Source organism: Acinonyx jubatus, chromosome A2, assembly GCF_027475565.1.
Source record: "Acinonyx jubatus isolate Ajub_Pintada_27869175 chromosome A2, VMU_Ajub_asm_v1.0, whole genome shotgun sequence".
Taxonomy (NCBI): Eukaryota; Metazoa; Chordata; class Mammalia; order Carnivora; family Felidae; genus Acinonyx; species Acinonyx jubatus.
Genome location: NC_069383.1, coordinates 164,765,254 through 164,779,899, shown reverse-complemented (window position 1 = coordinate 164,779,899; position 14,646 = coordinate 164,765,254). Strand labels below are relative to the sequence as shown.

Sequence of the window (14,646 nt, the reverse complement as noted above, 5' to 3'; positions counted from 1 at the left end):
CGAGGCAGTCACAGGGACTCCTCTGGGCAGGTGCTCAGCCCTCAGGAAGCCTTCACCACACTGGCTCTTTCACCAAAAGTCGGAGGAGCTTCTGAGGCCTGGGGGGGGGGCTCCGCCCTCCCTGGGAAAGGCCACCGGGGTCCTCGGATTCCCCAGCCCCTGTCTCCAGCCCCTGATAAGGCAACAAACACAACCAGCACGGAAGGCCCAGGCGGGGGTCCACCCTCCCTGGACACAAAGGCCCCAGGCATTCAGAATTAAACCAAGGCTGCAAACCACACTCACCGAGATGGCTTTATTCAACGGTTGCCCACTGACAGGGTGCCTCCCGGGCCCCCGCACTCAGGCCCGCACAGGGGCCAGCCCCGGACGTAGCTCCCTCTCAGTGGCCGTGGCCCCCCGGGAAGGGCAGGATGGCCCGCGGCCTCGCGGAGGGGCCTTCCCCCCACCCCCTCCCCCCCCGCCCCGGCCGGCATCGGCACCACAGCCCATGCGGGGCACCCCCTGGGTGGGTCTCGAGGGTTTGTGCTTTGACTGGGCTTGAGAGATGCTGCCGGTCTGACATCCTCGGAGGCGCAGGTGGCTCCCACCTCCCCCACCCCCTGCATCAGCCAGGGTGACAGCCGCACGGGGCAGCGACCCGGGGCCTTCCCAACAGTCTCAGGCTGTGGGGCAGGGCCGGGCAGGGACAGGGTGGCTCCCCTCACCCAAGGCACTCAGGGTTGGAGGGGACGGGGATTAAGGACCACAATTCTGACGCCCTGTGTCCAGGGCTCCCCGGAGGCTGCTGCTCAGGGCACCGCGCGCTCAGGGATGCTGGGCCGGAAAACACGCCCCAGGATGGGAACTCAGGAGAGCTTTGGCCCCGAGAGCCGGGAGTCACTGTCCCTGCTGCACGGGGGAGGGAGGAGACAGGGAGGCAGCTGGCCGTGAGCAGTTTCTTTCTGCAGTGGCTGAGCCTCCGGCAGGGCAGGTGTCCACAGAGTTCACGTCCACGTGCGGCCGACACAAGGCTCGGGCCGTCACGCGGACGTCCCGCCTCATCCGTGTCCCGGGTTTACTGAAGGAAAACGTCTGGGTGGCCCCACTGCCTCCGGAGGAACTCCGGGCCATCATGGCTGGGGAGCCATCCCGCACCCCTTTCCGGAAAGGCCGGTGTGCTGGCCCTGGACCATCATCCCTCGTGCAGGGATCGGGGACCAAGCCCGTTCCAAAAAACGTTTCTCTGGCCCCTCAAGCACCCTCGCAGGCCGCCTGGGGGCAGCTGTCCTGTGTGAGGCAGCTGTGAGGATGAGGCCGGCCCCGAGTCCACCGCGGAATGACAGCGACGGCTCCAAGCGGGGGCCTCCCGCGGGCAGGGCCCGGGAGCGGCTGGCACTTCGGGTCTCACGTCCTCTGGAGAGGAGCAAGCGCGGCAGCCCGCCGGGCAGGGGCGGTCCTCCAGCCGTGCCCCCGGGGACCCCGGGGAGGGGACACGCCTGGGAAGACCTAGGAGGGGCCCCCTTCCCCCCGGGCCGGGCCCAGCCACAGAGCCCGGTCCAAGCGTGGAGACGGCGGGGTCGGCAGGCGGCTCCCCGTGGGCAGGGCCTCCGCAAGGACGGGGAGAGGGCGCCATCGGCGCCCTGGCGGGGAGCTGCCCTCCGGGGACGCCGGCACAGCCGCCGCCCCGCGTGGGGCACGTCCCTCACCCCTGCGGGCCCTGCCCGCGCGCGAGCTGTGGACCGGGACCCGCCTGGCCAGCGACCTGCTCTACACGTGCTCCGTTTCCTGGTCCTGGTCGGGCTCCTCCTCGTCGTCCTCGTCGTCCTCGTCGTCGTCCTCGTCGGCGCCCGTCTTGTCCAGCGGAGCCTCGCCGTCCCGGGCCAGCTCCTCCACGTGCGCCAACATGTCGGCCATCAGCGCCTCCTCCAGCCGCTTGCGCACCTGCTGTACCAGCTCTTCCTGCTTCCTGGGAACACAGGGGCTGCGCTGGCCGCGGCACGTCCCTGCCTCCGGGAAGACGGCACGAGGCCAGGAGGAGAGTGCGGGCAGGCGTACGTGGGCGGGTCACCTCCGGGGCCCTCTGTCCCACGTCCTGGCGGCAACCTTTGCAGAGCGAGCCGCCCTCCGGCTCAGCTTCCGTGTCCTACGGTCTGTCTCCGCCTGGGCGACCCCGGGGCTGGGGGCTCAAGTCCCCAGATGCGTGCCCCCCCCCCCCCCCCCCGTCTGCCTCTGCCCCTCCCAGCAGGCCCCGCAGGCCCGGCCAATGGGTCACCACCTGTCTGCTTCCCCCTGGGGTCCAGCGCACGGGCGCACGGAGTCCCCGAACTGTCGCTTGAGTGGGGTTTGCAAAGAAAAAGCAGACAACGGTGTCGGGTCACCGCACCCGGCCAGAGTGTCACTCGCCCCGTGGCTGATGGGAGTTTTGCAAGCACCCAATTCTAGGCGGAGAACGGCGTTCTCGGTCTTTCGGCTTCTGCTACCACAGCCTAGAAAGCCGTCAGCCCAGACTGTGAGAAGGCCCGCCTCCCCTCCCTCGCCCGAACGTGACCCGGCACGCGTCTGTCCCCGGGCCTGGCAGACGCTGGCCCCGGCCCGTGCGGCACCACGCTGCTGGCTGCTCGTCCCCTCTCCAGACACGACCGAGTCCGCTGCCCGACCCTCCCTCAGGACTGAGCTCCTCCCAGTTCTAGAAGTTCTGCTCAGCCGTAAACACCCACCTAGCCCTTCCGGACGGTCGCGTTCTTCCGTTCTACCTCCAACTCCCTGGCAGCGCACTCCTCTGCGGGGCCGTGGGCTATTCCCCGGCGTCACCCCGCGGGGCCTGGGGCTCGGCTCAGTCCTGCGGCAGGGCGCCCGCCCACAGGCCGCTCCGCCGTGGTTCCGGCCCCTTCTGTGTGGGGCCCACAGAGAGCCCCTACCCTGCTCTGACCTTGGCTGTGTGTTCACACCTCGGTTCGAGAGGACACACGTTCCACGCTGCCGGCTCAAACGTCTCCCCGCCGGGACGCCTGCCCGGATGGTTCCAGCAGACAGATGCCTCCCGCCACAAGCCCGCCTGCACCTGGACACCAGCTCAGCTGGGAAACCCTCCCGAGGCGCCCCAGCCCCCGGCCCAGCTTAGGTCCGGCCGACATTCCAGGCCCCGGGGCGTGTCTGGGGCTCACGGCACTCTCTGCGGCACCCCCCACCCCGGCAGGCACCCCGAAAGGCCTCACGTGCCCGAGACGGGCAGGCCACACTGTGAGCCTGTCCACACGGGGGAAGAGCCACTTTCTCTTCCCAAGAACATTCCCAAACGGCAAGGATACTTCCCGTTCCTTCTGCAGGCCGCCTCTGGTCTGCCCTCGATTGAAGACTCACGGAAAAGCTCCCGCGGGTGCTTTCCACACCCGTGCCCTCGCGGGGACCACATCCGCTTTGACCCCCAAAGAGCGCCGGCGGAACAGCGGGGCCGTGGGGAGACCAGAGCTCTCACACACGGGGGCCACGCCGGCCACAGGCAGGAGCCGGACGGGGGCGCGCGTGGGCCGGTACCTGATGTCCTCGTCGGTCACCATGAAGGCCTTGCAGAGAGGCTGGGCCGTGTTCAGCCACACCCCGGGGTTCTTCTCCACGGCGGCTGAGAGCTGCCCAGTGATGGGCATGGTGCTGGTGTGCAGGGCGCTGGCGATGGCCGACAGCAGGGTCTCGTCCGTGCAGCCGGGTCCCACGCCTACCAGGGGGCAGGAGGGCGCTCAGCACTGGGCACCCGAGGCCGCCCTCCCTCAGCCTCTGGTTTCGCTCCCGAGTCTCCCATCACAGGCACACGATCCCTCTCGTGACAGCAGCAGAGGCTGTGACTGGCGGTTACGGCGTGCTTGTGTTTTTACGACGCGCGAGCAAAATCAACACACGTCCGGCCTCTTAGGGACCCGCCCCGCAGGACAGCCCTTGTGCCACACTCCGGCCACACCCACCCCTCCACCCCTGTCCTTCCCCTCAACCCCCCCCACCCTGCCCAGCCCTACCCCTCTCCTGGGATTACCCTGCAGGCCTTTGGGGAGGTCCATGGTTTTCACGAGCTCCTCGGCGATGTCGAAGGCGTTCAGGCCACTCAGCTTCTTCTCCCAGAAGAGCTGCCACCGGACAAACAGACGTGAGGCCGGCGGACGGCCAGCTGTGCCCCCACAACAGGCAGCCGTGCCCCGGGGGAGAGCTGGGGCGCATCCTCGTGGAGGGTGGCAGTCCCGGCGTGACCTCTGACCCCCACACCTGCCAGAGCACCTCGCTTGGGAACGAGGGTGCTGCTGGCCTCTGCCTGGTCCTCCCGGGGCCGGAGAGGCCCCAACCCGGGAAGCGAGACTTGCCGTCGGCATTGGCAGTCTATGGTTCCCAAAAGATGGCCCAACCCCAGCGGGGCAACGCCCCCCTCACGCTGACGTTCAGAAGCGCAACGTCCACCCAGAGCTGAGCTGTGAGGCCCATCAGAGGCCCCGGGCGCAGGGGGATGGACCCGGTCAACCCACCACGACCGGGCACCATCGACAGGCAGGGGACGGACCCAGCAGCCCCTGAAGGTGCGTGGAGCTCGCGCCCAGACGGCACCGGGGACTCTGGGGACGGTGCACTGAGAGGCGTGCTCCAAAGCAGGAGGCAGAGGACAGGTCTCTGAGTGGTTACTTAGTTGGCTACAATCCAAATGCCACCGAGGGCGGTGAAGACGGGGGGCCCCGTGAGCGGCTCCCACAGCTTCCTGCTCCCGCCCAGGCCGCACGCCAGCTACGTACGGGCGTTTGTAAAGACGCACAAAAGCACAGGTGACCATGGTTTTTAGAAAGCAGGTTATCAGGCGGCACGTGTGCCCCCACAGGACGCAAGCAGGCTGGCACACGGCGGCCCAGGAAGTGTGGGGGCAGGAGGCCGGGCCCGTGGGCTCACCTGTCGAGGCTGCTCCACGGCCTTCTGGGGGTCACTCTTCACTTTGTTGCTGGGGTGGTTGGTGATCTTGGTCACCGGCTGCTTGAAAATGGAAGCCGTCTGCCTGACGGGGAGGGCTGTGTTCAGGTCAGGCTTGCCCTGCAGAGACACACAAGCTGGCACCGCAGCCCCGGGGGCCTCAGCAGGGGCTCGTCCTGGGGGCCTCGGGGAGCAGAGCCCGCGTCTCTCGGTCACCAGCATACCCTGTGGCGTCCACAGATCTGGCCCAGACCCTGCCTACTGGCCGTGCACCTGTCCTGTCGGTGGGGCGTGGCCCAGAGGGCACCCTGGCTGGCACTGTCCTGTAGTCAGGACCGCAGCTCATCCCCCCTCCCCCCGCCCCCTCCCCCCCCCCCCCCCCCCCCCCCCCCGCCCGGACAGGCATCTATCGGAGACTGGAGGACACACAGTGTCACCGGGCGCCGGCCGAACATGTGCTGCTTTCTGGTCCCGCTGCTGGGCCGGGCGACAGACTGTGACAGACACGCCAGAGATAGCCAGCGGCAGCGGGCCCGTGGCCTCTCCCAGGGACAGAGTGCAGACGACATCTTCCCTTCTTTCTCCTTTTCCGTGGCGTCCAAATTTCCCTCAACAGATAGGACCTTAGCGCGATTCGGGGTGAGTGGAAACCTCTCTCTCCCCACCAAAAGCGTTGATTTTTTTAACGTGTTTCTTAAATCAGGTTTTTCAATAAACCCTAAGCCCAACGGGGGGCTCAGACTCATGACCCTGAGACCTGGACTCCCATGCTCCACCGACTGAGCCAGCCAGGTGCCCCCAACAGTGGCTCTGAACGGCGAGCCCGAGCGCTCACCTTGACCTGGCTGGAGGAGTCGTAGCGGACCCTCTGCCGGCTCCGGCTTGCCTTGCTCATCAGCAGCTTGCCCGTCCGGAAGTCAAAGGTGCTCAGGTCCATGGAGCCGCCCAGGTAGCGGGCCAGCTGCGGCTTGCTGCGGAACTTCTTCCCACTGGGGCTGCGGGCAGAGAGGGGGTCAGCGGCGGGCAGGCGCGCTGGGCCGACCCCTGACTCCAGCGCCGCCTCTCGGCCAGGGCTCCCGGCAGACGCCGGCACCGCGGGAGGAATGCACCGACGGGACAAGGCCGGGGCCCAGCCCTGGGAGCCCGGCTGACGTTTCAGAACTCCCAGAAGCAGAATTAGGCCATGTTCTGGAGAAAAGAACCCGGGATAGCAGATGCTCTAACAACAGTCTCCTTCTCGTGGGTACCACATCGGGGACTGGGGTGTCCTGGGGGTGGGACCCGTCAGGAAACTGGAAGACCAGGTGCCACGAAGCCCCGGCCGTGAAGCTCTGCGCCCTTGCTCACCTTGTGGACGGACCGGGGGCCACCTGCCTGTCTGGGAAGCTACGGACACGGAGCACAGGGCTGCAGTGCCAAGGAGCTACAAAGGACCCGCACGGGGCCCGGAGGCGTTAGGGACGACAGCTGGGATCGCCGACTGGCGCGGCCGCTGTGGACAACTCAGGCGGCTCCTCCAACGACCGGACGGCAGCCCCACGCTCAACATCTACCTCAGGCCGGGCAAATACACGTCCACGCAAAACTGCCACCCGGAGGTGTTCGGAGCAGCGGGGTTCGTAGCAGGCACGAAGTGAAAACAGCCCAACTCTCCGTCGATGAACAAACATCATGTGTCCACTGTGCACAGTAACGTCCCTCGGCCGCCGGCAGGAGCGAGGCGCCCACACCCGGTGCCCCGAATGCACGACGCTCAGGGAGGGAACCAGACACGAGAGGCCACGCGGGGTGTGAGCCCGCGTGCGTGAAGCGTCCAGAACGGGCTCATCCGCGGACGGGAAGGGGGCTCGTGAGGGCCGGGGCTCCTCTTGGGGGCAATGGAACGTTTTAAAGTTGGCCGTGGTGATGGCCGCGTGACTGTGACATACCACAATCTATCGGCTTGCACACTTTAAGCGGGTAGGCTGTGCGGTCTGCGGCTCGCCTCTCCCTCGAGCTGCCAGAAGCAACACTTGTGTGGCACCCAGCAGGCCTGGTGCCTTTCCAAGACGTCATTGCTGCCAACGCGATGAGCAGTCCCTCTCCGAAACAGCTCATCAGTCTGAGATCGGTGAGGGTTTATTTTGTTCATCTCCCCTGAAGAGGCTCTGGGATGAGCCCCTAATTCAAGCAACTGCCTGTCTGCTCCCCGCCCCCGCCACTCTGCTAGGGACAATGGAGGGTTGTGGGACCTGGTACGGCCAGAAGGAAGCCCCTCCTAGGACGCCAGGACCCCAGCGTGTGGCCAGCTGCGCTCTGGGAACCCCCACCAGGAGCTCCGCACAGGCAGGGCTGCGGCTGCAGACCGTGCTGTTCCCCTGGGCCTGGCCACGTGTGCCGGGCCCAGGCGCCCAGCACGGAGAGCTCCTGGCGGCCCGGGGTCCCAAGGCTGCTGGGGACTCTCCGGGAAGATTTTCTTTTCTAGGACGCTGTGCTGGTTGATGCGACCAGAGCCTATGGTGCCCAGGGCCGTGGGAAGGAACCTGGGTCAAATACAGCCACACAGAGGGAGGAGGGGACCCCGCGAAACACTCGCCAGCATCTCTGGGCCTCCAGTCACCTGCGCTTGCTACACGAGAACAGGAAGTAGACACGGGGCACAGAGTAGTGGCTGCTTAGAACTGGCACGTGGCGGCATTGGGCACTGGCGGCTGGGGGGTCTGGGGCTCTCCTGGAGAATGTTCTAAAACCGACTGTGGAGGTCGCCGTACCCATGTGTGAAAACTATTCAGTCGCGCATTTTAAATGGGTGATCTATGAGGTGTAGATCCTAATCTCAAAAAAGGTGTTAAGAAAAAACAAAAGAACAAGACAAAAAGTGCGTTAGTAGATCCCAGAGGCTGGGGGAGGCGGGGGAGGGGGGCAAAGCTAACAGGCATAGGCCTCATTTTGGGTAATGGAATGTTCTAGAACTATGTAGTGGTGATGGCTGCACAACTTTGTGAATGTACTGAAAACCACCGCATAGGACACTTTTAAAGGACGGATCAGAGAGAATGTGGATTATGTCCCAACTTTTAACAAAGGTTCTAGATATCTGTATTAACAGAGGAAGATGTCCCTGATAGTTTATTGAGAAACACACACACACACACACACACACACACCCCTAACAACCCTGGATTTAACAAAACTGCACACATAAGAATAAAAGAGCACAGACCAGGGGCTAGAAGCATGGGGACGGAGTGGGGACGGAGGGCTGCGGGCTGGCCCCTGTCAAGTGGCTGGCTGTGGGGACACCAGCCAGCACCTAGCCCAGAGCCTCAGGCCAGAGGAGATGGACACAGGCCCAAAAGGCAGCCCCCCTTCTCATCTGTAGAAAGGGCTGCTGTGAGGGTCGCCTGGACCAGAGAGTGGGCACTGACACCCGTGAGGCCCTGACAGCAAAGTGCACCTGCTTACAGCCAACCTCACCCTGCTGCCCAAGGAAGGGGGGAGGGGGCGATGTGCTAACCACCTTCTGCTCTTCCTGAGCAATGAGATCTTCTGGTGGATTCCTCTCTACTCTACACTCCTCCAAAGAATGAGCCCTGAGGACAGGGTACTAACATCCCACAAACCCTCAGCTTCCTGCCTGGGCAAAACTGTCACGCGGCGAGCTTATTTTCACAATACAGAGGAGATGCGGCTGCGGCCTGATGCTCCCGCCGCCCACCCCCCAATCTCAGCAGAGCCCGGTCTTCGAGCTACAACGACGGGAGTGGTGTGAGGTCACCCCGCCTCTCCTGAGTGACAATCTGGCAAAGCACGCACTCGCTTCCTCCACTCTCTGGACAAGGAAATCGAGATCCACCGGTTCCTAGGGACAAGGCTTGGACCCCAATCCAGGCCTGACTCAAAGCCCTTATGTTCTGCCTTCCCTCTGCATTAAGAAAATTCGAAAAGTCCATCCGTGCTCTTGCCTGGTTGCCTGGTTGAGCAGGAGCCCCAACAGGTGAAGAGGCCACAGACACATGTTCCACAAAACATCATGGGTTCCCGATCACATCCCCCCACAAACCTCCCACCCATCGGGAGGGAAGGTGACACCCACCTGCCTGGTGGGTCATCCAGACCAATGACTTGGGGATGGCGTTGGACCCTACCCCTTCTTCCTCCCCTCAGGCCCACCTCTGGGTTATCTGTCCGGCCCATTTGGAACTTTTCCGCGCTGCCAGAACCCCAAGCTCAGGTCTAGGGCCTCAGAGTAAGGTCCCATTTGGCCGAGGCCCAAAGAGGCCCACACACAGGTGGCGACAAGAGGCAGAGCAATGTTATTGTCAAGGTGTTCCGGCCATGCTGACCTCGGCTCAGCCTCCCAGGTTCTCTGCACAGGATGCCCTCTGCCTGGAGAGCTCCTCCCAGCTCCACTGTCAGTGCTCAGCTCCGTGTCACCTCTTCAGGGAGGCCCTCGCTGAGCTGCCCCAGCCTCAACCCAGCACCCCATTACTGGTCCTCACAGACCCCTGGACTTCTCAGTGTAGGTCACCACCTGTAACTACGGGAGTAACAGGGTGCCAGCTGATGCTGTCACCCAGGGGAAGAAGGTCTCACTCCCATCTGACTGAATGGCCAGGACCCAGCAGGTGCTGCAGAGGGTGTCTGTGAAATTAACAAAGGACTAGAGCTAGAGAGACCCGCTTCTTCGGCCTTTACACCTAAAAAGAAAAGCTGACACACAAGCATGCTTGGAATTAAACCAAGCAGGTGGTTCCCAAACTGAGACCTCCTCACTAACCCAGCAGGACAGAACCGCAAAGATTCAGGCTTTTTAAACAGTCAGAAAGAGAGTGACGTCGCAGACTGCAGCAGTGGCCATGTCCCCAAGAGACACTGCTTGTGCCTCCACGAGGTCAATGCTGGCAGTCACAGGGTCCCTGCTCTTTTTGGAACCCAGAACCTGAGCGGGTACTGGACGAGCTGCCATTCCTTCCCTGCTCACTTCCCTCACTCCTTCCCAAACGGGGCTGGCGAAGGCCCACGAGGGACTCAAGTGCTGGGTGGACAGCACAGCACTCCCGCCCCTCTAGGCATCACCCAGGCAGTTTCTGGGCCCTTGACCAGTGGCACGACCCCCAGCACCGGCCCGCCTTCAACACGTGGCGGGTGTCCCTCTTTACTTTGTTAGAGACCTGAACGTGCCCACCCAGGATCCTGAAGCAAGGGGGAGAGAGCCATCAAAGCTGGCTCAGAAACAAAAGCATCTTCCACCAATCGGAGAGAAAAAAGGAGGGAGAAGGAAAACAGCAGGTGGCCAACTGTCTGGGGCTGGGCTGCCAGCCGCCCACTAATTCTTTATTCCGCCGAGAACCTTCCTCGCCATTTCTCCCCGGCCAACGGCAGCCCCTCCTTGCAATCTGGGGGAGGGGTGCTCACGAAGTCTCGCGCCTCCTGTCTTTGAGACTGGAGGGGCCACGACTCACGGGAGCGGCGGTCTCGGAGGGGGCCCGTGGATGGCGGAGGAGCCCCGCGGCCCCGGGGAGGGCCCCCGCCACCCCGGGAAGGGCCCCGGCCCCCCAGAGCGTCCCCGCCTCGGGCGGCGCGCGCCCCGCCGATCCAAGGGAGAGCCCAGCCCCCACCCCCGCCTCCCAGCGGCGTCTGGCCCGCGCCGGGCGCCCCTCGCCCCGCCAGCGGGCCTGCTGCGGCCGCGGGAACAAAGGCCACCGCCCGCCCGGCGCCGACCCGCGCTCCACGCGGCCGCGGGAAGGGGAAGCACGCACGCGCACTGGACTGGGGCCGCCGCGCGCCGGCACGCACGCACGCACGCACGACGCACGCGCGGGCCCAGGCCGCAGCCCGGGTCGAGGCGCCCAGGCCGCCGCAGAGGCCGCTGGGAGGCGCCCGTTGGGGCCCTGCCCGGCCGGCACGTTCATTCACCTATAGTAAAAGACATCCCTGTGGCCGGCCGACAGCCCCGACCTTCTGGGCACTTCTTCCCTCTCCCAGCCCTGCGGGAGCGCCGGGCACTCCCACCTCTTCCGCTCCATCGCGCCCGGCTCCTCGGCTCGCCGCCGCCGCCGCCGCCGCCCGGACCCCCGCTCGCCGCCGCCGCCTCAGCTGCCTCCGCTGCCGCCGCCGCCGCCACTTGCCGCGGCTGTTCCGGCCCGCGGGCCCCCGCCCTCCGCCCCCAGCCGGGCACGCGCCGGCTTTGCCGCCCTCTTGGCCCCCTCCCCGCGCTCGCCAGCCCCCGCTCGGGGGGCCCGCTCCGCCCACCCGCCCGCGCGGGGCCCCGTGCTGCGCAGGCGCCGCGCGGGTCCCACCCCGCGGCCGCCGGCCCCGCCCCATGGCGGCGGCCCCAATCAGCGCGCGGCCAGGGGTGGGGCCGGCGGCGGCGCGCGCTCCGCCCGCCCCGCCCCGCGCCTGCGCCCTCGGCCCCACGACCGGCCAGCTGCCGGACCGTCCCGCGCCCGCGCGGTGTCCAGTCCTGGGTTCTGCCTCTCGTCCCGTGCTCCCAGGTCCCCGCTCGAATCCCGGGTTACCCGCTCCAGTGTCGGCCCTCCATCCGTCCCACCGTCCCCCTGGTCTCCCAGCCTCCGGGCACCGTCGGTGGCCGCCGCCCTCCACGCCCCAAATCGCTCCCACCGCCTTTCTAACGCCTCCGAATCGAGGAGTCAGCCCCCCCTCTCCCGGCTCCACCTTTAGCACGGCGGCCTTCCGTCCCCGGGTCTGGGACCTTCCTACGGAATCTCTCGCCTCCACTTTTGACCCCTCCCCCAAGCCCTTCCTGGCCGCGGCGAGAGACCCGGTGGATTCCCCCTCTCAGCCCCTCCTGTGGCTGGCCCAGGGCGGGTGTTGAAGGAAAGACACCTGAACGAGTGGACAGGGCTGTGACCAGTCCCGGGGGAAGGCTGAGTCTCCCGACGGGCCTGACCTGGCGTCCGGTCCCCGTGTGGGAGAGGAGCAGGGCGGGGGGTGGGGCCTGCTCGGCCGAGGACAGCGGAGGGCCGGGGTCTTCACTGCCCTGGAGCTCTGTGATCACGCTTGGGTCGGAGCCAGGTCCTCGTCGGGCGGCCCCAGACCACCGCGTGGAGGGCAGGAGTAACTCGTTTACTTCATGTTTTGGGGTTAAGTGCAGCTTCTGACAGTTCCGTACGCCTCCTTTCCTCCTGCGGTCTCACAGGTAAAAGGGCAAAGCGGTCAGGCTGGCAGGCTGAGCGGTCACCGCGCAAAGCTGGTTTGGGCACTGTTTCCTGGCTGGGGAGTTCAGGCCGGGACCCGGGACTTCAGGACCCTGGCCTTTGTGGAGGGCAATCCTCGTAACTACTGCGGGTCTTTTTCTCGCTTGTACGATTTTATGTTAAGAACTAGTTAAAGGTATGGGTGGTGATTGCAGTCAGTGAGCCCACGTGAAGGCACATAAAGGAAAAGGTATGAACGTTCTTGTGTCAGAGGCCCCTGGTACCGTCCCCAGGCCCTGCTTTCTAGTTTTGGGGTGCATATCCAGAAGTGCGATTGCTGGGTCACATTGTAATTCTAGGTTTAATTTTTAGAACTGTCCAACTGCTTTCCACGGCACCTGCCCCATTTCACATTCCTGCCAGTGATGCATGAAGGCTCCCTATTTTGCCACATCCTTGCTAATGTTATTTTCTGGGTTTTGATAGTACAGTATTGATGGATGTGTACTGTGGGGTCATAAGATTTGACCTGAAGAACCACCATTGAGGGGCGCTGCCCGGCTGGCTCAGTCAGTGGGGCATGTGACTCTTGATCTCAGGGTTGAGTTAGCCCTACATTGGGTGTGGAGCCTACCTATAAACAAAACAAAAAAACCAAAACACCACCACAATAAAGTCAAAAATGCTCCCTAGGTAGCGCCCCTCCACCCTTCTCCTCGGGCATCCAGCCTGTCAGCCCTCGCTTGCTTCTCAGGGAATTTGACCCTCTCGAGCCCAGGCTGTCTCCAGAGCATAGACACGGGGCCTGTGAACATCGTGGGGCCCAAGCCCCTGGGATTGCCCCCTGAAGGGCTGGTCCAGGGCCTTTGTGAGCGGGCACGGAATTTACGGGGAGGGTGCACATGATGGGGGTGCCAGCAGAGAGGAGAGGCTGGGAGCCCTAGGAAGGGGGACGGGCAGTGGTGCTCCCCTCCTGGTTTGCTGGAACTTTGCTCTTTGGAAACGAGCTCCCTTTCCTGGGCTGGCTGGCGCAGGCCCCGAGCAGACGCCCTCTCCTGCCCATCTACACAAGGTAAGAAACAGAAACCAAACCAGCTGACACGTGAAGAGGCAGGCCTCTCCCTTCAGTACTGTGAACACTGGGGCTGGGTGACTGGGGGCCGTCCTGGTCACCACGGAGCGTTGAACAGCATCCCTCACACCACCCAATCGACGCCAGCACGGATGTTCCCAGCCCGCAGTCCCTGAGCTGGTAGGAAGCCTGCCTGGCACTCAGCAGGGGTGTGGCATGGAAAGCTGTGCCAGAGACCTCAGTGTACTGTGACTACCGTAACCACTTAAGATGAATGCAAAAACCCGTGACACACGAAATGTCAACTTTTATGTATTTATAAGTGATCTCTACAGCCAATGTGGGGCTCAGACTCATCACCCTGAGATCAAGAGTCACAGGCTCTACCAACTGAGCCAGCCAGGCGTCTCCAAGATGTCAGATTTTTGTTATTTCTCCAAAACGTCAAATTTTTAGATAAAGGATTGAATAGTGTTGTGCTGAGCCATTGTGGAGCCCAAGAGAAAATGAAAGAGTTGTGACTCCGCCCCCCTCAGGACTTAAAGTGGTTGGGAAAGCATTAAAATACTGAAAAGTTGTACGGGTGCCTGGGGGGCTCAGCCGGTCAAGCGGCCGACCCGATTCCAGCTCAGGTTATGATCTTGGGGTTCGGGAGTTTGAGTCCCGCAAAGGGCTCTGTAGTGACAGCATGGGGCCAGCCTGGGATTTTCTCTCTGTCCCTCCCCTGCTTGCTAAGTCAAGTTTTAAAAAATACCGAAAAGTAGTATTTTAAAAAAATACTTATTTCTGAGAGTGAGTGAGTGTGTGCAAGCAGGGGAGGGACATAAAGAGGGAGACGGGGGATCGCTGACAGCAGAGAGCCAGATGTGGGGCTCAAACTCATGAGCCTGAGCCAAAGCCAGATGCTTAACAGACTGAATCACCTAGGTGTCCCTGAAAAGCTGTATTAAAACTCACAGTAATTTGTTTAAATATCGTATTTATAACAGAGTCTGAGTTAGAATTCGACTTTTCTGGCTTTCATGGAAGCAAACTCAGCTATATTTTCATTAAAACCATTAAACATTACAAAAACACACAAAATTACGGGAATAGGGGCACACGTTTCTTTCCGCTTCAGGTCATGCTACGATTCAGCACAGCCCCGGGGCTGTGGACTATCCAGCCCCTGCGTGAGTTGGGAATTGTTAAAAAAGCAGAAGCAGAAAAACTTAGCAACTCACTTATCTCAGAGCTGTTCACTTGTGTTTAAGCGACAGACATTATTTATACGTGTCTGCAGTGACATCGTGACACAGGTGTTGTTATGACGGCATCGACAGGATCTAACAGACCAGTTAAGTGTTGGTACTGGGCACCCATCTCACAGCCGCAGACATTGTCTGCGGTGCTATGGGCCCAGGAAACGTGCCCTGACTAAAAAAATGATGTGCAGAAGAGGGGATCACAAACGCCAGTACTTGAGTTGAAACGTGCAGCGGTTCCGAACGTGTCCTTCGCCACGTCAATTCTGTGCTA

At 63.2% G+C, this 14,646-nt stretch overlaps 1 protein-coding gene across 3 annotated transcripts; it reads right to left on the bottom strand.

The window, feature by feature from the left end:
* Positions 1-280: 280 nt before the first annotated feature.
* Positions 281-11,070, bottom strand: MBD3 (methyl-CpG binding domain protein 3). Of its 3 annotated transcripts, none has more exons than XM_027049485.2 (6): positions 10,912-11,070; positions 5,753-5,912; positions 4,900-5,037; positions 4,007-4,097; positions 3,517-3,694; positions 281-1,948 (listed from the first exon to the last, which is right to left on the bottom strand). In XM_027049485.2, exons 1-6 carry the CDS (start codon positions 10,923-10,925, stop codon positions 1,750-1,752), a joined length of 780 nt encoding a protein of 259 aa, XP_026905286.1. In that variant the 5' UTR covers positions 10,926-11,070; the 3' UTR covers positions 281-1,749. The 3 variants fall into 3 exon arrangements, with proteins under 3 accessions (XP_026905286.1, XP_026905285.1, XP_026905287.1); XM_027049484.2 differs by having other exon boundaries at positions 10,816-11,051; XM_027049486.2 differs by lacking the exon at positions 10,912-11,070 and adding an exon at positions 6,265-6,821.
* Between the last annotated feature and the right edge of the window lie 3,576 nt (positions 11,071-14,646).